We start from the raw sequence: 14,378 nt of genomic DNA on the forward strand, positions 1-14,378 counted from the left end.
GGCCACCATGCACGTCAAAGGGGGTGAGGCGATACCCAAACCATACTGGGACCTGCAGGAGGTCTTCAGTGAAGCGGAGTCCGACCACCTGCCCCCACACGGGCCTTTTGACTGCCAGATCAACCTGGTGCCTGGGGCAACTATACCCCCAGCCAAGCTGTACGCCATGTCAGACCAGGAACTGGAGGATCTGCGCGCTTTTATCGACAAGAACCTCGAGCGGGGGTTCATCAGAGAAAGCAAGGCAGCAGGGGGCAGCCCGGTCTTCTGGGTGGACAAGAAAGACACGCAACAGCGCCGTCTTGTGGTGGATTTTAGACGGCTGAATTCGGTGACAGAGCCAGTGGCTTTCCCCATGCCCAGAGTGGATGATCTCCTGACAGCGGCACGCAGAGGCAAGATTTTCACCAAGCTAGACCTGAGGGGGGCGTACAACTTGATCAGGATCCGGGAAGGCGATGAGTGGAAAACCACGATGTTCACGCCTCTGGGCTCTTTTGAATATCTGGTGATGCCCTTCGGGTTGCAAGGGGGCTCAGCATGCTTCCAGGCCTTCATGCACCACGTCCTGGGGTCCCTACTCTTCAGGAAATGCTTGGTCTTTCTGGATGACATCCTTATTTACTCCAACGACCCAGTGCAGCACGTGCAGGACGTCAGGGAGGTGTTACAGCGCCTGAAGGAGAACCACCTGTATGTGAAGCTGGAGAAGTGCAAGTTTCACACCAAGGAGGTGGACTTCCTGGGCTACAAGCTGTCAGACAAGGGGCTGGCAATGGACAAGGACAAGGTGCAGACCATCCTGGACTGGCACAGCCCCAGGACGCGCAAAGATGCCCAACGCCTACTAGGCTTTGCCAACTTCTACAGGAAGTTCATCAAGAACTTCTCTCGAGTTACGGCTCCCATCACTGACTGCCTGAGAGGCAAGCAGAAGTTCAGGTGGACACCAGAGGCGCAAGCAGCGTTCGAAAGCCTCAAGAGGGTGTTCGCCTCAGACCAGAACCTGTTCCACGTGGTTCAGGACGCGCCCCTACGCATTGAAACAGATGCTTCTGATAAGGCTGTGGGCGCCATTTTGTTGCAACTGGACGCCAACAGAGAGTGGAGACCCTGTGCCTTCTTCTCCAGGAAGTTGACCCAGCCCGAGCGAAACTACACAGTTTTTGATCGGGAACTTCTTGCGATCCACGCGGCGTTCCAGCACTGGAGACACTTCCTGGTGGGCGCCAAGCACCCCATCCAGGTGTGCACAGACCACAAGAACCTGGAGTTCTGGAGAACTGCCAGGGTGCTCAACCAGCGGCAGATACGGTGGGCGGAGTTCTTCTCGAACTTCAACTTCTCCATACACTACATCCCAGGAGAGCAGAATGTCAGGGCGGATGCCCTCTCCCGCAAGCCAGAGTACATGGAGGAGGAGGCGCCACCAGCCCCAAGGCACATTTTCCCCCCGTCGGCATGGTCCTGCGGAGCAGCAGTGGTGAGCGAGGCAGAACTCACAGCACTGACGGCAGCGGATGAATTTGCCAACCGCATCTTCAGAGAACTGAGAGGGGGGAGGGAGCAGGCAAAAGACTTTGCAGAACGCAGAGGGCTGCTTTTCTACAAGGGTGCGCTGTACCTACCCACCACCCAGCTTCGACGTACGGTCCTCAAGCAGATGCACGACAACCCTACAGCGGGGCATTTTGGAAGGGACAAGACCACTCACCTAGTCATGAGACACTTCTGGTGGCCAGGGGTGAGGGAAGATGTTCGAGACTATGTAAGGGGCTGTACCACCTGCCAGCGGGCGAAGGTGGTCAGAGCAGCGCCACCAGGGTTGCTGGAGCCCTTAGCCACACCACACAGGCCGTGGGAAGTGGTGTCCATGGACTTCATCACAGATCTGCCTTCGTCCAGGGGTAAGACTGCAGTGTTGGTGGTGGTGGACCTCATGTCCAAAATGTGTCACTTTATACCGTGTGCCAGGGCAGTCTCGGCAGAAGAGACAGCCAAACTGTTTGTTGATCACATTTTCAGACTGCATGGATTACCTTTAAGGGTTATTTCGGATCGTGGCCGCCAATTTGTTTCCAGGTTCTGGCGGCGGCTCATGAACCTCCTGCAGGTGGAGGTCAGCTTGTCGACGGCTAGACACCCGCAGACCAACGGACAAGCGGAGAGGGTCAACGCCATTCTGCAGCAGTACCTGAGATGCTACGTCAGCCAGCGGCAAACGGACTGGGTGGATCGCTTGCCACTAGCAGAATTTGCCTACAACAATGCAGTGCACGTCTCCACAGGGGTGTCGCCCTTTAAGGCCAATTACGGGCGCGACCTCAGATCTTTCCCAGAGAGGGAGAGGGAGGAGGAGGAGGAGGGCCCACAGGCTGAGGATTGGGCAGAGGAACTGGAGACGGTGCACCAGCAGCTCAGAGAACACTTGGAGAGGGCCAAGGAAGCGTACAAAAAGGGGGCAGATCGCCACAGGCGACAAGGGGAGGTCATCAGGGTGGGGGACAAGGTGTGGTTGTCCTCGGAGGGCCTTCCCACCAGAGGGAGGTGCAAAAAGCTGGCACCCAAATGGCTGGGCCCCTTCACGGTCACGCAACAGGTCAACCCGGTGGCCTACAGGCTGGCACTGCCAGAGGACATGAGGGTGCATCCAGTGTTTCATAGATCGCTGCTGTCGCCGTACAGGGAAAGCAGCAGGCTCAGAGACAGCGAACAAACCCCCGAGGGAGGGGGGGAGAGGGAAAGCAGGGAGCAACTCAATGAGGCCACGGCCATCCTGGATTCAAGGTGGGGGGTGGGGGGCCTGGAGTACCTCATGGCATGGGAGGATGCTCCACCGTCCCAGAATGAATGGGTTCCCGCCACTCAGATACAGGAGGAATTCTTGGTGGAAGAATTTCACGCCCTCTTTCCCCACAGACCCAAGCCCTGGCACATGGAAAGGGAGGGGGAGGAGGAGGAGGCACGGGAGAACAGCTCACCATGGCGCTGGGAAGCGGAGTTTGAGGAACCAGAGGATGAGGTATGGGTGTCGCCAAGATCCACCCAGTCAGAGGAAGGAGCAGATTGGCAAAACATTTTTACCCCCACCAGCTCTGACGCCACGGACTTTTTGGGATTCCCGTCCTCCCAGGCGGAAGGGGGGGGCTCGCAGGACTGGGGGGAGGTGTTCACACCAACGGGCTCGGAGAGCACCGAGTTTTTAGGCTTCCAGTCGTCACCGACACATGGGGGGGGCCTGGGGAGGGGTGAAGGAGAGCTTGGGAGGGGGGTGGATGTGAGGGACAGGGGATATCGCGAAGTCCCTCCCCTCCTGAGTTCAAGCCCGTCCCCGAGCAAAGGGGAAAGCAGGGAGAGTTCCGATTCCAGTGGGGAAGCAGGAAGTCGTGTCCGAGGCTCAGGCAAGGTAGAGGAGCCAGGGTCCCAGGTGGGACAGGAAGGGGCAAGTAAGGGGGGAAGACCCATCCCCCCAACTCCAGAATTACGCAGGAAGAGGAGGGGCAAGAGGATGGGTCTGCCAAAGCTTTTGTGTTGGAGAAAGACGCGCCAAAAGCCATTAGGAGGTTCTGAAACCGACTGACAACATCGCTCCGTGTAAATAGCAATGACTTGAGCACTGTAAATACGCAGCACCAATAAAAGAATAAAATGCAGAGCTGCGTAGCGTCGTTACTCTGAAGTAGTCCACTCCGGCCACTGTGACACTCATGAATAACTTTTACTCTGTACAGACTCTTCTACTAATGTTGTTAAAGGTGAAGCCCAAAGCTAAATTCAGTGTGCTGAGCAAGATTAGCTTGACTACATTCTCCCTGACAGCTTCACCAGTCCTCCCCGCCCCCGTGTTCTATGTAACCTAAGCAAATTCCTATTGCTTTGTACTTTTGTAGTGAAGAGATCACAAAGCAAGGAAAGTATGTTGCCCAGTAGATAATTGATGTGGATGAAAAGGCTACTTATGATGAGAGCACTTTTGTTCTCAAGACTGAAGTTTCACTTGATTCAAGAATGTATAGACCAGCGTTTCTCAACCGCTGTTCCGCGGCACACTACTGTGCCGCGAGACGCTGGCTGGTGTGCCGGGACGTGAGGCGATGAGAAGGGCGATTTGCGGCTGCCAGTAGGCAGCGCTGACCTGCCGGAAAGGAAGCCGGCCGGGTCAGTCTGGAGGGCGCGGGGGCGCGAAGGGTGTTTCTCCGGGTTAGCCGCGACGGAGCTGAAACGGGAATCAAAGAGGTGGGGTGAAAAAAACCCCCAAATTTGATTCTAAGCAGAGGGAAGAAAGGAATTCCTAAGGCAAATGGTTCCTGAAACACCTACGAAGGAAATTTTCGAGGTTTATGGGCAAAGCGGCGCGGAAAAAGGGCTAAAAATCGTGCTGAGAGGTGCAGGAAGAGAACGGAGCCCTCGCGCTTTTGAGATACCCATCCCCCTGCTAGCTGCCTCAGGACGGGGCTCTGTATGTCGGCAGCTGCTACAGCGACAAGAAGCTAAACCTAGAGCAAGGTATAAAGAGGGACGTATACACGGAAAGTTTAAAATAACCTTGCTATACAAAAGAAGAGTAGTGGAGAAAATAAATAAAGAAGAGAAAAAGGAGCTTACTTCCACCTGGCGTACGCCGGAGCTGCGACCAAAAAAGGCCGTGGGGAGCGACAAGAGACACGGTAAGAACTTTGAAACTCAAGGGTTAGAGAAAGAAGAAAGCAGACCCCCCCCTCCCCTCATCTAGCCTAGTCTGGAGGTACCCACACTTTTAGAAGGGGAAAGGACAAGGTGGTAAAACCAAAACTTGCGGTAAAACGCAACGGATAGAAGAAAGGAGGAGGAGGGGTGAGGAGAGCGGACACTTTCTTCCGATACGAACTATCCAACTTTGCTACACTTGGTGGAAAGGAGGCTACAAAGAAACAAAGCAAGCCCTGCTCAATAAAGCGTAAGAGGGAAGTAGAAGGTTTTAAGAAACAAAAAGAACCACCGGATTTGCCCCGTCTTTTAATGGTGGTGTGCCGCCTTATTTTTTTCATGGAACAAGTGTGCCTTGGCCCAAAAAAGGTTGAGAAACACTGGTATAGACACAGAATTACACAACTGTTGCATTCATGTTTTTAGGCACACATGCAAAATATTTTCTTTGACCTATAGGTCGAAGAAACTTTTACCGTGGTTCTTGTCAGAACACTTGGTGAAGAATCTGAGTAAGTGGTGTAATGGAAACAGAATGTTTTCTATCTAGTTCATATACTTATGTACAGTATTCAAATGAGGCACATGTGCTGTAATCCACATTTTCAAAGCACAAAATTGCTTTGGACAAGGATTTTTAAAGGACCATCTTCCAGATATATCTTCCTGTTTTCTGTGGTTATCGCTGGAAGCCCTGCTCAGAGTTCCATCACTGAGAGCTGTGTAGCTGGTGGGTGCACATCACAGGAAGGCATGGATGCTGTTTCAAAAGCTGCTTCGCAGCATTAAGCCAGGAAACTCTGGTATTGGGTTTAAATGAGAGGCATGGAAAGACTTGCAAAACCATGGGAGGGATGTTGACAGGTTAGCGGTTCTGCTCACCTGTCAATCATGGTGGCATAATGACATCATATCCTTGATAGGTTAGTGCCCACCCATCAACTTTGGCACACAAAGCCAATCCTGATAAGAATCTGGACCCCAGAGGCAAAAAGGTTTTCCCCTACCCTGCTTTAATTCCACCCAACTTTCCATTCTATGCCCCTGCTGTCAATCAGTTTCCCACACACTCTTCTGTCACATGCTCCTTGGGTGCTTTCAGTTGCATTGTATGTTGTGCAATTCAGTTGTTGGAACTGGTGAACTTATGATACTGTTGAACTAGTCTGAAGCATTAGATATGGAAATTTCTCATATATATACACATCACAATTTTGTTTGCATAACTCTTGTTATATACTTGTGTACCGTATATTCTGGTGTATAAGACAACTGGGCGTATAAGACGACCCCCCAACTTTTCCAGTTAAAATATAGAGTTTGGGATATACTCGCCGTATAACAAATACGACCCAGCGTATAAGACGACCCCCGACTTTTAAGAAGATTTTCCTGGGTTAAAAGGTAGTCTTATACGCAGGAATATACAGTATATACTTGGTGTTGCAAATCTAGTAAGGAAGAACTCTTATTTCTGGAACTTCAGCTTTGCATTTGGCTATTTTCAGCTCAATAGGTATATGGGTTCTGATTTAGGAGGTAGTAATAACTTTTTTTCTAACCCCCTAATGCCACCCTCAGCTGTTCTGTTGTTGTAGCTGTTGCTGCTGCAAGACTTCCTATGCTTGACAGTCTTGAGTGTAGCCTTTTGGTAATGAAAAGCCAATATGTCTGCTGCAGTGTTCGAAGCTAGGCATTAGACACGTTCCACGATAGGAAATGGTCTGTGAGCAATTTCAGAAGTCTTGTCATGATGTATGTGACTGAGACTTGAGCTTAAAATTGCTGCCTGCTGCCCAAGTGAACTGTCACCGCTTGTGCCGCAGCATGGGTCAGCTGACTGGCACTGAGGGTGCGGGAGTAGAAATGACTCCCTGCACGACTCTAGAGTAAAGTCGCTGCTGCCTCCTCTATGGGCTGCATCTACCCTTCCTGGCTTGCTCTTGCTGGTCTTCCTCCTCTCCTCTGTCTGCTGCAGTGAGAAAGAGTGAGAAAGCAATCAAGGGCGGGCAGGACTTTGGGGAAACGTTTCCCTCAATATCTACTGAAAAAGGACCTGCATGCTATCTCTCTCTACTGGCTTCACAGTTTCTCCACATTGTGATTTTTGCATAGCATAAATACACATCATGATTTGCAATAAATTGCCAGGTCAAAAATTATGAAACCAATATCATGATATGGACTTCAAATTGGTTTTGGACAATATATTGATATATCAACCAGTCCTGGCCCCTTCTTTTCTCACCTCCCCAACTCCTGTAGGATCCTTCCCATTATCTTTCAAATTTAGGCCACTACACCTCCCCCACCCTTCCCCTATTATTGTGGTGGCCTTTCCCCCACCCCCTGCCCTCTTTCTGGACTTTTCTGCACCCTAAACCTGGCCAGCTGCTTTAGTGGAGGAAGCCATGTGAAGCATGCTGATATCTTTGCCATTTCAAAACATTATGAAGAATGGCTTGCTCCTATATGTTAATTGCCTGTACATTAACATCACCTTTAGAGGCCTGTCACTGTGTCCTTGACTTTGGAGTTTTGTCTGGTGGCAACTGGGCATAAGACTTTGGGGGGGGCGGTCAGGGTATCCCATCTTTAGAATTCCCCCCTCAGAAAGATCTGTCTGGCACCATTCCTCTTAACATCTCTTAGCACTGGGTTAAAATTATTTTCTTTACAGATGCTATGCTGCTGCTGTTTTTATGGTGCTGCTTTTATTGATTCTTGATTTTTCCTGGGGGGGAAAAATTCCCAGGTAAAATCAGTATTTGTAACATTTTGTTTTAATAGTAAGACATGATCCCAGTCATGTAAGGTTACCCAAAAGGGTATATCAACTGCTACTGACTTTATTGTATCAGGACTGTGCTAAATTTATTACCTGTAATGAATAAGTGACTACTATATTTGCAAAACTTCTTCCAACATACTTTTCAGACTGCCTATCACAAAGAAAAATTGTTAATATTTTCAAACAAGCTATCTGTACTTTTTGTTTGTTTGAGGTTTTTGTGCAATAGTATGAACACTCTGTATTCTGTACTAATAGAAGATAAAATTGATAAGCCAAACTTGTGCCATACGCAGCTCAGTGTAACAGATTCTTTTTTTCCCCTTGTAGGTATTAAGGCGGTGACTCAACACTTGCACCATGCGTGAATATAAACTAGTGGTTCTTGGTTCAGGAGGTGTTGGAAAGTCTGCGTTGGTAAGTGATATTTTTTGGCCTCTTATGACTATGTCTAAGCATATAAAACTTGTATATTTCATATGATGCTCCCAATAAGAGATGTCTGGATGTTTCAGGTGACTTCTGTGCACTGTGATGTGCCCGAGTTCAGTTTTGTTGTGTGTGAAGCTTGTGTTTAGTATTAAGTCATATGCTTCCAGATCCTGCAAAGCAATCCAAGAAAAGCACATTGTCCTGCTGCAAGCATCAGTCTATTAAACATTCTAACCAACCAATACGTTATAGGCAGTTGGAAAGCATTTAAGGTATATACAGTAATATGAACATATGCACATATACCAGTATATAAGTGTGTATATACATATGTTCTATACCAATTTTATCTATTTTTAACCTCTCTACCTATAGTTCAGTCAGTACAGTCAATGGAGTGCCCCATTTTTGTGTTTATTGAGGGTTGGAAAGCTGTTCATTTTGCTTTAAGAAAAAAATTAATGTTACAGTAAAAAATATCAATGTTGGGAAGCTGGACTTGGTAGTAGAAGTGGTCGTTGCAAAAACAAACAAAAAATTCATTTATTTTTGAATCTTTGTTGAACAATATTTGAAAAATAAGTCAACGGTCAGCTTCCAATAAATTATGCTTAAACATGAATTCCAAAACTTAACAGGTAGAATGTTTTAATAAATGCTCTTCTTATAAGATAAGATATCTTTATTGTCATTGTCCCCTTGCGGGAACAACAAAATTACTCCTTTTTTTATCTGTAGCAACTTATTTGGGCCTAAAATTTGGCTTCCTTTTTAAAAACCTTGGTCATTTGAGTTACTTCAATCAATTATAAAAGGTAATACAACTTATTGTCACTTCATGACAAGAATTTGTATAACCTTTTCGTTTCATTATTTTGCTTTAAAAAAAAGGAAAAAAGACTCCAAACTACCTCTGTCACCAATAAAGAGATTAACTAGGGGTGTGAGATCATGTGCCCCAATCCATTCTGAATTTTCACTGTCTAAAATAAGGCTGGAAAAAGCCTCAAAAATTGGGAGACACTGAGGAAGTCACTCAAAATCTGGTGACCTTTTGAATGTGTCTCAGCATGGGGTTTTGATATTCAGAGCAAACACTGCTGAATGGTAAAGATCAGTTAGAGAAACCCTATGCTAGTCTTTATTCTATTTTTTGTAGGAAAGCAGAGTGTGGAGGGTGATACCCAAAATTGCATGGGCACATTTCCACTTCTTCCCCTTCCCTTTGCACTCGTTCTAAACTTCAGAAGGTCTTCCAACTCTTTAGAGAAGATCTGGGGGACTGCAGAGCCAAAGGAGAAGAATGGGAAGTCCCATTGCACTTTCAGTATAAAAAAGCCTCATGCCATCAGATACATATGCAGAGAGAGTACAGATGTCACTCAGATACAATAAGATTAAGTGCAGCTCCCTTGAAGGCTTCCTGTCTTCAATATGTGGTTTAAATGTTCCTTTTAATAGTAATATTTATAAAAATTGCATTAAAATATATAAAATGCTGTTTTTGTTGTAGACTGTACAGTTTGTTCAAGGAATATTTGTTGAAAAATATGATCCTACGATAGAAGACTCCTACCGAAAGGTATGCACATTATTTTAAGTTGTAGTATACCTTTAAGTGAATAGCATATTTTGTGTTATTGAAAACAGTAGCCTATCACCCGAATGTACTTGGTTGAGACAAGTTTTGGATGTTGTTTCACAATAGTGAAAGTTACCTGCTTTGTTTTTTGAATTGGCTAAGTTACAACCCAACCCAACTTGAGAAGGCTACAGGCATTTCTAGTCAGATTGGAATAGGTCCTTTTCGAGATGGAAAGAAGTTTGACTTTGTTTCCGGCACTCAAAAAGTAAAAGTAGGGCAGCTTGGTTAGCTTGTGTCATAAAGGCTACTGGGCTCTGTTTTGAGCACTGAGTACTTCTGAACAAAGATCATAAAGCAACTGTCCACAACATACCATAGTGACCAAAAAAACTACCAACTTTCCATGAATGATCTGAAAGTACTCAGTGATGTTTCATGAAGCTAAGTGAGGGTGGACCTGTTCACTGCCAGAATGGGAGAGGCCAGAAACTGCTCTGAGTTTTCCAAAAGGAAAAATGTGGTGGGATGTCATTAAAGCATAAGAATAAACCATATAGACACAATTATAGCAGTTTGAACTAAAATGAGTCACTATGGTCAAGAGGAACAATGTGTTAATGGCAAACAGTAGGTGCCTTGAGCTCTAAAAGGCATGTACTTTACCTGCATTGTAGCACATTACTTGAGCATTTTCCAACCTTGTGTCCTCCAACTGTTTTGGAATAAAAGTCCCATAACCCCTAACCATTAGATATTCTGGCTGGGGTTGTTGGGAGTGGTGGACGGGGGTATTTGGTATGAGGGAAAATGGGCTTGCTTTTTTCAAATGTTCTTAAATGGTAACAAACACTTTCTCGCTGTCATCTTGTTCTTCCTCTGCTTTCGCCTTCCCCTCTGCTCGAATTTAGTGTGCAGTTCTTGCTACAAAAGACCCAACCTTGACCCAAGCAAAATTAACATATCTATTTTGCTATTTTATTATAAACTCTCAAACTCTCTTTCAGCCTGCCAACTGCTTTGACTATGGTAAGGGAAATAATATTGTGCATTGTGGGTATAACTTGTAAAGGCAAGTTAATGAGTATTTGAAGTCTTGCTGCTTATACTTCAGTACAAAATTGTTTCGTCTTCTTCTTTTTTGACAGCAAGTTGAAGTAGATGCACAACAATGTATGCTTGAAATCTTAGACACAGCAGGAACGGTATGTAAAAATAAGACTAAGTGCAAAACTACTATTGGTCAACTTTTACAAATGAAAGTGTTTACAGAGCAATAGACTGAGCTACAGAACAAGCCATTCCAGTTACTGTAATTTCTGTAAACATGCATAAGACTATTAGTATATGATTGTTTTCATTTTTGTTTATTTAAGAGTGTGTATTTTATCCATGAATTTAAAAAAAGAAAAAAGATTGAGCTGCAGAACAAACTAAGTTTTTATCAGTGTCTCTTGAAAACAGTCAGCATATCACTGTCGTTCTTTGCTATGTTACAAATAAATTGCTCTTCTTCCCCAACCTACCGTATTTGACAAAACTATACAAGTGACATTATTGGTAAGTAGAAGGGGTAATATCAGTGGAGGAGGAGGAGGAGGAAGAAATGAGCATTGAATTCTAAAATGATAGAGGGTTAATTTTCTGTAAATGTTTGAAAGGTATTAAATGCTCACACACAATCACTTCAGCATCTTGATGTTTGGCATCTGTTTAAAAATTGTTTTCCAGCAGGCACACTAAGCTTGTGGTATGAAGCTTGTACATGTAGAGCAACTGATCTGCATACTCAAACCTGTACTAATTATATCTTGCATATAAGGAGAAACAGTGCGCCAATCTTTGGATCCATCCTGTGATTCCCTCCCAAAAAAACCACACACAAAACTTGGCTGCACTATAGTTCTGCAGAAGGTGCAGCTTTATTTTCAGTCCCTTTCCTATGCCTTTTATAGTGCAGCTCTTCACTGAGTTGGAATTTTTCACTCAGCTTTCCACCACCTTCCCAATATCATTCTTACATAGTCTGTCAGTTCTGACACCACATATGAAGCAGTGCTGTGGGTTTCCCAGAAAATTTCCTGCTGTCCTAAATCAAAACCAGAGTTACCATATCTATTTGTCTTATATTGTTACGGTTCCTGAGGGGTGTCATATATTACATGCTGTGTAAATATCTCAAAGTGTTTGCGGTAGCCCAAAGTAGTTCAGTGAAAATATTTGGCTAAGGGGGAAAAAGCAAGAAGGTGTATTTCGTGTGATTGAATTGTTATGCAAGCAAATAGCAATTGTAATTCAGACCTGCTTTTCCCCTTCTCTTACCCCAAACCCATATCTCTTTGTGGTATGTCTTTTGAGATTGTAAGCCCAAGCACAGGGACTTAATTCTGATATTTGTTAGTCGGTCTGGTCTGTGAACTTCCTTTCAGCAGTAGAGCAGGACAGAAATGCTGTAAATAAATTCAAAAATGTACTTGGGATTTTAAAAATACTAAATAATATATTCCTCCCCCTTACATTATTTAAAGGAGGGAAATGAAGGCACTGAAACTATAAACCATTGAGGTGGTATCCTACCAAGAATGGCTAACTTGTCTATTGATTCCAGTGGGTCTACTCTGAGTATGACTTGGCCATGTACCACCCACCAATTTAAACATGCCTAAAGAGCAGTGAGGGGCGTGGGTGGCGCTGTGGGTTAAACCACAGAGCCTAGGGCTTGCCAATCAGAAGGTCAGCGGTTTGAATCCCCGCAACAGGGTGAGCTCCCATTGCTCGGTCCCTGCTCCTGCCAATCTAGCAGTTCGAAAGCACGTCAAAGTGCAAGTAGATAAATAGGTACCACTCCGGCAGGAAGGTAAACGGCGTTTCCGTGCGCTGCTCTGGTTTGCTAGAAGCAACTTAGTCATGCTGGCCACATGACCCGGAAGAGCAGTGCACATGAATATTTGCACTTTAGTCACCACAAAGTTAAATACAACTTTGATTATATATTTCAGGCATCCCCAAACTTCAGCCCTCCAGATGTTTTGGACTACAATTCCCATCTTCCCCGACCACTGGTATTGTTAGCTAGGGATCATGGGAGTTGTAGGCCAAAACATCTGGAGGGCCGCAGTTTGGGGATGCCTAATACATTAGATTTTGTTCTGTATCCCTTCTGACTACCCAACTTGACTAACGTCGGATCCCTTCATTATACCACTAATTTTAAGGAGGAAAAGGCTGTTCTAAAAACTGAAAACCAGGATTGCCTACCTGTCAGTCACCTGGTGTCAAAAACCATACAGGAAAAGGCTCGGTGCTTTACAAGCCCTGATGTGGCACTTGCAAAGAACAGTGCACAGGGCTTTGCAAACTATGACTAACAGCAAAACTGGGTATATTACACAGATATATAAGCCCTGATGATAAGCTGATCATCGTCGCCTCCGTGCACAGGGCTTTACAAGTGCCACTGACCAGCTGCAAAGCCCCTTTTGGTGCAGCTGAGTGTTTACCTGCCCCAGACCTGGTGTCCTATATGAAGATAGGTGTAGAGCAGGTGGGTGCCTCACACATCAAATGGGGAGACATGGTCCTAATTAGGTCCATGGGATGGAGCTTCCCTACTGCTGGTATAGAGCAAGGTGCTGCCTGAAAAGAACAGGAAAAGATGGGGGAAAAGGTTAACTGGCTAAAGATAACTGGAACTCCGAAGTTTCACTACTAATTTACAGTGTCTTTAATCCATCTGCTTGTTAGACTGATGCCTTTTTTTCTGTAAATCTCTAATTCTTGACACACTGCGTCCAGCTTCTTTTGAGTAAGTGTCAGCTGATAACTTTACATGTCCAGAAAGCCAGCCAGCTCCTGTTTAGATTAAACAGGATAGGAAAAGTAAACTCATGCTTCGGGGAAAAGAATTGCCGTGTGATCAGTCCTCATAAGTCAGGCTGCATTTGTCAGATAACTGTTCTGAGTTCTCTGGTTTTGTCATTGTGTTTTACAGGAACAGTTTACAGCTATGAGAGACCTCTACATGAAAAACGGTCAAGGGTTTGCTTTAGTATATTCCATCACAGCACAGTCCACATTTAATGATTTGCAGGATCTAAGAGAACAGATTCTTCGAGTCAAAGACACTGATGATGTAAGCAGTCTTCCTAAGCATTGTTTGCAAATGGCCAGTGGAGGTTCTTTTTAGAAGCACAGGTTATGGCTCTTCTATAGCCAGTGTTCTACAATATGGACATGATCAGATGTATGCATAGTAACTTGTCTTGGGGGTGAAAATAGGATTCCTGTTGTCTCTTTCTGTCACTCGACAGAAGATCTGCTGCTACTTTTATGACTACTGTACAAAAATGTAATTGAACTAGCACAAATTCAATAGCAAAGCTTTAAAGACAGAATAAGCAAGAATCAGAAATATAAAAGATATTCTTTAAGTGAGATTTTATTATTTAAAATGGGACTTTGGAAGATAAACTACGCACAAAGGCCAAGACTAGCAGGATTCATACTGCATTTGAAAACATAAACAATGCTTGGATATTCAATTCCTTGATTAAGTAGAGACGTGTGTGCAGCTGGCCATTTTAAAACATTACAAAACAATGAGTACTGTCTGTGATGTTAATTTGGAGCCAGAAGGTAGAACACTGCTGGTTGGATTCAAAAGAAGCTGGTGCTTTGCTTTACTGCATTACTATATTGTGCCATATTGCTCTGTCTCAGTTTCCAATTATCTCATTAGAATAAGTTGCTCTTTTAGGTTCAGAAAGTGGTGAATCATACAAAGGCAGTGGATTATTTTACTAGATAATATAACAGCCCTAAATGTTATGTTAAAATGAAATGTAGATTCAAGTACAGAACCTCAGTGCTGTATAACTTGGATTTGAG

At 45.0% G+C, this 14,378-nt stretch overlaps 1 protein-coding gene across 10 annotated transcripts in view; it reads left to right on the plus strand.

Moving 5' to 3' along the window:
* The window catches only part of RAP1B (RAP1B, member of RAS oncogene family), a 34,738-nt gene that overhangs the window by 13,079 nt on the left and 7,281 nt on the right, over positions 1–14,378 (plus strand). For 9 of the 10 annotated variants that reach the window (XM_035126534.3, XM_088651928.1, XM_088651927.1 and 6 more), the window contains 4 exons: positions 7,808–7,894; positions 9,423–9,491; positions 10,640–10,696; positions 13,483–13,623. In XM_035126534.3, the coding sequence (XP_034982425.1) occupies positions 7,838–7,894; positions 9,423–9,491; positions 10,640–10,696; positions 13,483–13,623 (324 nt within the window). In that variant the 5' untranslated portion in view covers positions 7,808–7,837. Of the gene's footprint in view, positions 1–4,526; positions 4,668–7,807; positions 7,895–9,422; positions 9,492–10,639; positions 10,697–13,482; positions 13,624–14,378 lie in introns of those variants that run through there. The other variant, XM_088651930.1, reaches the window with a different exon arrangement.

The sequence above is a fragment of the Zootoca vivipara genome, chromosome 9, assembly GCF_965207765.1.
Source record: "Zootoca vivipara chromosome 9, rZooViv2.hap1.1, whole genome shotgun sequence".
In the NCBI taxonomy this organism is placed as follows: Eukaryota; Metazoa; Chordata; class Lepidosauria; order Squamata; family Lacertidae; genus Zootoca; species Zootoca vivipara.